The 10445-nt window shown below is 44.7% G+C and overlaps 1 protein-coding gene across 1 annotated transcript; it reads left to right on the top strand.

Moving 5' to 3' along the window:
• Positions 1–7864: 7864 nt before the first annotated feature.
• Positions 7865–9143, top strand: LOC122037740 (ethylene-responsive transcription factor ERN1-like). The gene has a single exon (XM_042597183.1). The coding sequence runs from the start codon at positions 7869–7871 to the stop codon at positions 9036–9038; it is 1170 nt and encodes a 389-aa protein (XP_042453117.1). The 5' UTR covers positions 7865–7868; the 3' UTR covers positions 9039–9143.
• Positions 9144–10445: the final 1302 nt, after the last annotated feature.

Here is a 10445-nt window from a genome sequence, read left to right as displayed (position 1 = left end):
TCAGCCGTCCGGACGCCTCTGGGTTGAGGAGGACTCTCCCTAGAGGGTTGTTCGTCATAACGATTATCGTGTGCGCCGAGAAATAAGGCCGGAGCCTCCGAGCAGCTAGGACTAACGCCAAAGCAAGCTTCTCGAGACCAGTGTAGCGGGATTCGGCATCCTTTAGAAGGTGACTTAGAAAATACACCAGCTGTTCTTCGCCGTCCGGCCGTACCAATGTCGAGCCAACAACATGCTCGGTTGATGATAAATAGACGCGGAGCGGCTCGCCGGTAATTGGCTTGGCTAATACAGGCAGAGAGTTCAGATAAACCTTCAAAGCTTCGAACGCCCGGTCACATTCTTCATCCCACTGGAACTTGGTAGCTCGGCGCAGAATCTTGAAGAAGGGCAAGGCTCGGTCGGCTGTTCGGGAGATGAATCGCGACAATGCTGTTATCCGACCGGTAAGACGCTGAACTTCCTTGAGATTTCTGGGTGGCAGCATATCCTGCAATGCCTTCACCTTGCTAGGGTTCGCCTCGATGCCACGCTTGGTAACGATATATCCCAGGAAGCGTCCGCTCTTGGCTCCGAATAGGCACTTCTGGGGTTCAGCTTGACTCCGTACATTCTCAGCGTCCGGAAGGTTTCTTCTATATTTGCAGGTCGACCGCTCGAAGTGATTTAATAAGTATGTCATCTACGTATACCTCCAAGTTCCGCCCGATCTGATTTCGGAACACCTTGTTTATGAGCCGCTGGTACGTAGCTCCGACATTCTTCAGTTCGAATGGCATCACGTTGTAGCAGTAGGTACCGTCCACCGTAATGAAGCTGAATTTCTCTTCGTCTTCTCGGGCTAGCGGCACTTGGTGATAACCTTGATAAGCATCCAGCATGCATATCAGTTCGCACCCGGCGGTCGAGTCCACCATTTGGTCAATTCGGGGCAGCGGGTAAAAATCCTTCGGACACGCCTTGTTCAGATCACGGAAGTCGATGCAGACTCTCCATTTGTTACCAGGCTTGGAGACTAGCACCACATTTGCGAGCCAGCTCGGGAATTGCACCTCCCGTATATGGCCGACCTCCAGAAGCTTCTCGACTTCAGCGCGGATGATGACATTCTGTTCGGCACTGAAGTCCCTCTTCCTTTGCTTCACAGGCCGAGCGTCCGGCCGGACATGAATCTTGTGCTGCGCCACGCTCGGCGAGACTCCCGGCAGCTCATGAGTTGACCAAGCGAAGACATCGCGGTTTTGTTGGAGACATCTGGTCAGCTCCGCCTTCTAGCTTGCCTCCAGGTCGGAGGCTATGAACGTCGTGGCCTCCGGTCGGGCCGGGTGGATCTGTACCTCCTTCTTTTCTTCATAAACTAAAGTAGGGGGCTTTTCGGTTATAGCGTTTACCTCGATGCGTGGTGTTTTCCGAGCGGCCTTTGCTTCGGCTCGGACCATCTCCACATAACATCGCCGAGCTGCCATTTGATCTCCTCGGACTTCTCCCACCCGATCTTCAACAGGGAATTTGATTTTTTGGCAAAAAATTGAGACGACCGCTCGGAACTCGTTGAGAGCTGGTCGCCCCAAGATCACATTGTATGCGGAGAGGGCGTCGACCACGATGAAGTTGGTTGTCCACGTTCTCCTGAGCGGCTCCTCTCCTAGCGAGATAGCCAATCTGGTCTGCCCGATCGGCAGAACCTCATTGCCAGTGAACCCGTATAATGGGGTCTTCATTGGCAGTAGCTCTGCTTGGTCAATTTTAAGTTGGTCGAATGCCTTCTTGAAATTAATGTTAACCGAGCTGCCTGTATCAATAAATATGCGGTGGATAGTGTAGTTAGCTATTACCGCTCGAATGATGAGGGCGTCATCGTGCGGGACTTCGACCCCTCGAGGTCTCTAGGCCCAAAGTTGATCTCAGGCCCACTCGCCCGCTCCTGACTGCAGCCGACCACATGGATCCTGAACTGCCAAGCATGTGACTTCCTAGCTCGGTACGAGTCACTGCCTGTAGGTCCGCCAACAATGATACTGATCTCGCCTCTAGCTGCATTGTTTTTATTCTCCTCCTCCCGAGCAGAAAGCCTTGCCCGTTCCTGCGATGCTCAGGGATTAACCCTTGGCTGACGATGATGATGCCGCTCAGGTGACTCTCTGACGCCACGCCGACCGGGGCTTTGTTGTCGGTGTCGTCGATCCGGCAAAGGTGATCGGCGGCGATAGCTTCGTGGCATAGGGTGAGCGATCGGGGGGAGGCTCCGACAATCACGCGTGTTGTGGGTTGCTGACTGATAGAGCGAACAAAACATGGGAGTCCATACCTTTCCTTTCGGCTTGGGCCAATCGGCTGACACGTGTTGGATGGCGTGCGGCCTTGCTCCCTGATGAGGGCGTGCTACTTCCGCGCGGGGTCCTCTCGGTGGTTGATAGCTGGTGGGCGGCCTTCGCTCGGCAGTGGCCGGTGGCTCGGGTGGCGCTTCTTTTCTTCTAGCCACCTGGGCTTCCTCTACGTTGATGTACTCACTGGCCTTGTTCAGCATGTGGTCGTAGTTACGGGGCGACTTTCGTATGAGCGAGCGGAAGAAGTCGCCGTCCACGAGCCCTTGTGTGAACGCATTCATCATAGTCTCCGAGGTGACTGTCGGAATATCCATGACCACCTGGTTGAAGCGCTGGATGTAAGCTCGGAGCGTCTCCCTCGAGCCTTGTTTTATGGCGAACAGGTTGACGTTGGTCTTCTGGTGACGCCTGCTGCTCGCGAAATGGTGAAGGAAAGCCGTGCGGAACTCTCTGAAGCTCATGATTGATCCGTCCGGCAGCCTCCGAAACCACCGTTGTGCCGATCCAGAGAGGGTGGTGAGGAACACCCGGCACTTCACACCATCTGTATACTGATGTAAAGTGGCTGTGTTGTCGAACTTACCCAGATGGTCATCCGGGTCGGTGGTCCCGTTGTATTCTCCGATCACCGGGGGCGTGTAATGCTTTGGCAGCGGGTCTCGTAAGATGGCTTCGAAGAACTGACGGTTGATCCTCTCGGGGGATGACTCCGTTCGAGGTGCCTTGCCCTTCCTTGCGTCACGAACGGGTGCCTCGTTGGATGAAGACCCCCGGTCGAGATTGGCTTGCATGACTTCTGATGGCGTTTGAAACAAGGCCCGATGGAAAGGTATCGGGGCGGGTAGCGCTTCTACTTGAGTACTGATCGGGCCTTTGTACTGCCCCCATACTGAGAGCTGCTCCGGTCGGTCCTCTCGCGCTGCTCAGCCGCCCGATACTGATGTCGCCTGCTGTGCTAGCCGCTCAGCTAGCGCCTTTTGCTGTTGTTGTTCCACGATCTTGGTCGCTCGTGCCTCGATTAGAGCGTCGAGTTCCTCCTGAGAGAGCGCCACGGTGTGCGATCGTCCAGCTCCTTCCATCTTCTCTACTCGGCTTCAGGTGTTTTCCCACAGACGGCGCCAATTTGATCTTGTCCGAGCGCTGAGTAGATGAAAACTGGAGACGTGGTGCTCTCTGCTGCCTTCGGGTGATCTCCGCAATGACGTGGACCTCCGGTGAACCTGCAACAAAGCCGGGCCGGGAAGGGGTTCCCGGTGACGACCGTCCGACGCTCAAGTCAGGCAACGGCGAGATGAAGCAGAGGCAAAACCCGACCCGAACCCGAGTTCAACCCAAAACACCTCAACCCGAACCCGAACCCGACCAACCCGATCAACCCGAACCCGACCCATATAACCCGAAAATCCGATTCAAAACGACTTTTTTGGGCTATTTTCCCTATAATTCTTCACTTTTATCTCAATATTCCATCATTATCATACAAACATGATATTAATATACATAAAAACATCTAAATTTTTAAAATAAAATTTGATTTAACTCTAAAAAAACCCACAAAACCCTATATTTAAGCCAACCCGGGTCAACCCGGGTCAACCCGAACCCAACCCGACCCAACCCGAAATTTTTTTACTCTCCAACCCTCCAACCCGAACCCGATTTTTTTCGGGTCGACTCGGGTTGGGTCGTCGGGTCGGGTTCATTTTTGACACCCCTAGTCCTTATATAAGACCCCGAAGAGGCGCATGCACGCTTCTCAAGGCGTGCACGCTTCTCAAGGCGTGCACGCTCCTCAAAGCATACCTCAGAATGGTTGTGTTAGAAAAGTGTGTCTGACGCCATACCGCAACTGTCCGAGCATATCTCTGTCACGACAGTGGAAACTTCTACCGTACGATCCTCGGTACGGCCTGACCGCCGACCATGCTATTTGTCAGCGGCCAGTGTCTCGAGAATGATATCACTAGCTGCCCTTTTTGTCCTCTTCTAAGTCTTTTGTCTCTTACTGGGCCGGACGGGATGGCCGCTCGGCCTCCAGGGCGCTCGGGTGTGTATACGTATCGGACCGGGCGAGAAGGCCGCTCGGTCACATACTCGGACGGGAGTACGAGCTGGTTGATCTGCGTTTCGGCCGAGCGGTTTTCCGAGCGGCACAACGGTTCCTCTATAAGGGAACTCGCGAGCGTCGAAAGCTCGACCCGAGGTCGAGCTATCTTCGCGCTGGCCCGGGATTTACTCCGGCCGGTCGGCCAGGTGACTTTCCTTGCTCAACCGGGACTTTGACTCTCCCATGTCGTTGACCCCTTCCCATGTGGGCCCCTGATCCTTATCACCGGATCATATAACTTAAAAGCAAAACAACACCATTAACTCGAAATTGATTGTGTCTAACGAGCTAGAACTCAAGCTTGTTTAACGATCTGAAAATGATATGTACGTTAACAAGTCGAGCTCAAACTAAACTTGTTTAACTTTTAAACGAGCTATTTTTAAACCGAGCTCGAGTCATTTGCAAACTATTTAATTTCAGTACAAACCGAGCTTGAGCTTAAGCTCAAATCAAACTTGGGCTGAGCTCGAGCTTAAGAAAAAACCAATCGAGCCGAGTTAGAACCTCTTACTGTTCGGCTCGGTTCAATTACACCCCTAAAGAGAAGTGGAATCTCATATCATCCCATCCAAGAGAGATTCAAGAAACCTCTGCCATAACTCCTGGAAGGTCTCATCTGCTGCATCTTCATCATCTACGACATCCAAAAATGAAAACAAGACTATGGCAAAATCATTGAATTCAGATTTAGTTTATGAATTTCCACATTTGCTGGTTTTAATGTCTTCTTGCTATGAATCTTAGATAATATCACAATTCTTTGTGTAGAATCATCTTGTTTAATTTGGTCATATAAACTAGAATGATTCCTAAAGTTTGCCGTCAAGTGGTGTCAGAGCCAAAGATTTTATCATCGTTGTCGAGTTTATAGCATTTGTTTTTCAACGGGTTTGGTTAATATGCAAAGGTTTTGCATTAGGTTTAGCAAAAATGAGGTATAATAGTTGAAATTAGGCATTGAAAACCTAGGATCTTCAGTTCTTCACGATCCTAAATCATCCTAATCCTGTGTGAAGAATCATCTTGTTTAATTTGGTCGCATAAACTAGAATGATTCCTAAAGTTCTCCGTCATAATCCTCCAAAAAAGTCAGAAATTCTGTGTATTTTGACCAATTCAAGGTGAAAAAGGGATTGCTCCCTCAGTAAAACTAGGATAAAGTTGAGTCATTCCTCCATCAAGGCACTATAACCTCACTGTACTTTCGTAGTATTGTGACCCTGGAAATGGTGCACACTAAGACCACCTATCTGTATTGCCAGTGCCTTCCCATACAAATCCTCTGCATAATCTTTCCATCTTTACTCAAACTTTCATAGGTGCTCTGGCTGCTTGCATCTGAAAGGTTAGTATTTGCATTCACCATAGACTTGCCCAAAATAACTTTGCCTGCAAGTGATAGCATTGGATATTGGTCCATGACTTTTTCCTCATTTGGGCTTTTCAAACCACTACAATTTCCAAATCTGTAAGAGTTGCTCAAACAATGTAAATGTGAGTTTAAATCTGTATGGCTTTAAACAATTGCGTTATTAAACATGAACTAGGAAAAAAAATGCATCCTTTTCACTTACTACATATGTTAGTTCTCCAAGTTACTTGTTTTATGTTCTTTTAACACTGCTGTTCAAATCAAACGATGCAGCAACCTACAAAATTTTGAAACTTGGATTAGCCTCCAAGTGTCAGCATGCCCCCTTACCGTTTAACAACTGCTCAGCCACTTGGAGATAGATTATGATCATTAGTATTTCTTGATTAAATTTATAAACTATGATGCATGCATGGACCAAAATAAGAAAGCAGAAAAGTGAGAGTTTGTCTGCATCTAAATTTCAGGTACTTTCTTTCGAGCCATATTTATGTAGATGGACATTATCAACCATGTTTATTCAAAACTATTCTTCCAAAAAACTATTAGTTACTATATGATGATGCATGCATGAATTAAATAAGAAAAAAAGTTAAAGTTTGTCCGCATCTAAAGCCATCGTTTAATTTTCATTTAGTTTCAGATGCTTTCTTTAGAGTCATATTCATGCAAATTTACATTTTCAATCATACTTGTTCAGAATTATTCTTCCTCCCTTATGACTTCTCACCTAACCATTATACAAATCCATGGCAGAATCAAGGAAAGAAAGAGTATGAAAAGTTATATTTTGTCTGCATTTTGGAGATACCTTTTCTTTGTATGTTCTCATGTTTATCAAACCATTATAGTATTCCACTACTTTGAAGGAAAATATAAAATTCCTCTGTGATGATGCTTGGATCAAAGAAAAGTTGAAATTGCTGTATATTTAAATTCTGATGCGAACTTGAAGTCTTTACCTATAGTTCACATTACCAATCATCTTTGCTGTTGTGGACAAGTTTTCTGATAAGATCTTTCAAGCTCCATATTTTTTTTATTTGTCACTTGATATGTTCTTTGTGATTAATTTCCCTCATCTGTATGATGTTTGTCAGAGAGAACAGCAAAAACTACATTCAATTCTACACTGGCTCCAATATATCTAATTACCTTGTGAGGATTTATTTGCACCCTGAACATTAAAATTGAAGTAGTGTTTCATTACAATGAGAATGATATTAAACTGATAGCGACATGGCTTGGAATCGATCATAGTTTCTTACCATTGTTCATTGACAAGAAAACAGGGCTCCATTTGTCACATCTTCCTGATATAACCAACGGCTGCATTTTCAAAGTGGCTGTCGTTTCCCAATTCATTTGCCTGTCAAGAAACATAAGATATATCATGTCATAGCAAGCAACAAATTCTTAATTCTATCCCTTTCTTTCCATATAAAAATTGAGCAAACGCAGCATTTTTATAAATATAAATCTCCTAAAGCTCAATGGAGGAGGAGGAGGTTAAGAGGGAAAAACCTCGAATACTTGGGATAAACACAATTTGAATTTGAATAATATTTTAAAAAAAATCACATAGCAAAAAATCTCCTATGGTGTGAAAGCAAACTAGTCAGAACATATTTTAACTGTTGTGAACCTTTTCATCAAAGCTTGAAGGAATCAGTCTTCTTTGCCTTGTAAGCAGTAACCCCAGGGAGATGACAAGCCAAAGACAAAGTCTCCATCCCTGCAAATTTAAAAATTGGTAAATTGATCAGCAGATGACTGATTCAAACCTGGAAATATATTGTTTAAAGAACTTCATATGCATACAAATATTAGTGCATTGTGAACAGCTCGCAGAGACCAATTCAAGGGAGAATTAAACTTTTGCAACAATCTTGACAGCACAAAGTCCAAATGGCATCAAGCAACAATGTCATCTCGTTTTTCAGCATCTCCCTGTAGCCATTATATATCTCGTACCTCCTCTTATCTTTCTCCAAGTGCAAAGTACAATTGTAAAATATAGTAGTAGGGACAGCATTTTTTGCAAAGCTTAACAAAGGAGATGGCGAGGAAGAGGAAATGCAGTGATGCAGTAGAAGGCAAAGGGCTTTCTATCACTATGGCTACTGATGCAGCTGGTTGTGCCCGACGTGCACACAAGGGCTTTGTTGGTGTTCGACAAAGACCATCTGGTAGATGGGTGGCAGAGATCAAAGACACCATACAGAAGATAAGGATGTGGTTGGGCACATTTGACACAGCTGAAGAAGCTGCGAGGGCCTACGATGAGGCTGCTTGCATTCTTCGCGGCGCCAATACTCGCACCAATTTCTGGCCTTGCTCCTCTCTGCAGCCATCACGGCCATCGGTGCTGCCACCAAAGATCACTAATCTCCTCCTGATGAGGCTCAAGGCCAAAAATCAAGCTTTGTTGGCTGAAAGCCAACAGCAACTAATCTTGCAGCAGCAACAACCAGGAGAACAAGAGCAGCAGACACAACATGAAGATCCAGAGGGAGAGGAAAACTATTTTTCTGACTTTGTGAATGATGCTTCAAATTCCATAATTCCTCTTCTGCATGTAGGAGAGGATAGCAGTGATTATATGTATGACAGTACTCAAGATAGCTCCACCAGCAAAGAAGGCAATCAAATAGATTTTGCTCCTGACTATGAATTAAGTGCATCTGCAGAATTTAGCAGTTCCGGAGAAGAGGGGAGCCTTGATGTGGGTGCCATGGACTTCGGTTTCATGGATGAGATTCAGGAGCCGTCATACCTCTATTCGCCATTTGAGATCATGGGGGAGATTGAGGAGCCACTAGAACAAGAGAGCTGCAGTGATGAACCATCAATGATCAGAGCAACAATGAAGAGGATGAAGTATGAGAGGAAGGTCTCAGCATCCCTGTATGCTCTAAATGGCATATCTGAGTACTTGAAGCTACAGCTAGGAGAAAGAAAAGGAGGAAAAATGGAAGATCATCTGTCTGGTCTTAGAAACGCATGCAGGGAACAAAAAGGGACTGGCACAAAGTTGGCAGAAAGAGGAGTTGAAGTAGAGATTCAAAATTTCTCTTACTCAGCTTATTCATCAACTTACAGTAATGCCACTTTCTCTTCCTCATCATCAACATCACCAGTATCACTGCCATTTCCTTCTTCAACTTTGAATTCGAGCAGTGAAAGCGAATTGTTACTTTGGAGCTCTCTTGATCTTTCTCCAATATGATCAGCCAACAAGTTGAAGGAAAATATTTCAGCTTACACTGGTTCTTACAAAAGCAACTATTTAAATGAGATAATTTGTATTACTAGGCTTAAGCATAATCATCAATGTCCTAAAGCTATAAGTGATTGAATACTTCAATTAGATGTATACGTCGATGAAATTATAGTTTTGACAGATTAATCATCATTGCATGATGATAAGTGATTCCTCAATAGTATTAAACTTCTTGTTCCATGCATACATTACTAAAAATCATAAACTTTTTTCCTCTACAGAGCCTCCTGAGCCAATGAGGAATTTCATAAAATAGATTCTCTGATCATTGTAATTTTGCCTATAATATTAGAGAGCGTGTCAAAATGACTCAGAAAAGGCAAACAGAAATTTATCCCATTTTGATGGTCATGACATCAAAAAACTTAACCTGCAGGTTTGATATATCAACAAGAACTTTTTGAATTGCAATGTTTAAAGTGATATAAATAATCTTGAATGTGAAACATCTAGGTAACCAAAAATTTGTATGGGATTAAACTACCAACCTGAATTTTTGTGCATCCAATTCAAATGTTCACGGCGAGTGGTGCAGGGTTGAAGGTTTGCTAGTAGCAAAACACTGGAAAGCAATCTGCTTAATTGTGTGATCCATGGAAGCGGAATAGAGCTTGTCTCCTTCCACAAGCAGTGACACCACTGGAAGCAGATGCCCATCAAGAGATGTTATCGGTTGTGATGAAATTAATTCTTCTGAATTGGATTGCCAAGCTAAAATGGATCCATCCTGTAACAGCAAATCCAAAATGAGACTTATTACATGAAAAACTACGCCAAATAATTTAAAAATTATATTAAAATGTGATTGAAAATACCTGAATACCAGCAAAAACTAATCCACGGGAGGCAACAGTAGTATAAACTTGCCCTCTTATGTCTTCTACTATATATTGATTATTGAGTTTTTGTCTGTGAATTGTAAGCCTGTAAGTAAGACCACCACCAGAAACAAATTTAGCATGCAATTAAATGAAAACTACATAATGAAATGTGAAGATAAATATATTAAAGCTCCAATGTTGTTCAGGAAGGAGGGCTCCAACTTCAGCATCCATAGTATTAACATGAATAAGCTGGAGGTTAAAACAGAATGTTTAATGATTAGAGGACTATACAAATGGCTTAAAAAAATTTCTTTTAAGTAAACAAAAGAGCTAGCTAATTAATGTTAAAACAGAATTTTCTATTATATACACTCCCAGTGATGGCCTGCTCTATCGGTAATGAAAACCGAACAAGAATTATATGAATGACTAGGAATGAATTTGAACAAATTTAAAAAGCCACAGATCACCTGCTTATCCCCTCGGAGTGTGGCCGGGAGGGAGTAACCATCAACGGCTTGTTTGTTGG

The sequence above is a fragment of the Zingiber officinale genome, unplaced genomic scaffold, assembly GCF_018446385.1.
Source record: "Zingiber officinale cultivar Zhangliang unplaced genomic scaffold, Zo_v1.1 ctg74, whole genome shotgun sequence".
Lineage (NCBI taxonomy): Eukaryota > Viridiplantae > Streptophyta > Magnoliopsida > Zingiberales > Zingiberaceae > Zingiber > Zingiber officinale.
The sequence above is the reverse complement of the archived record's forward strand: the minus strand, read 5'-3'. Positions and strand labels throughout refer to the sequence as shown.

What these genes read in the sequence shown, in the direction of transcription:
- LOC122037740 (XM_042597183.1), top strand. Translation starts at nt 7,869, where the DNA reads ATGGCGAGGAAGAGGAAATGCAGTGATGCAGTAGAAGGCAAAGGGCTT.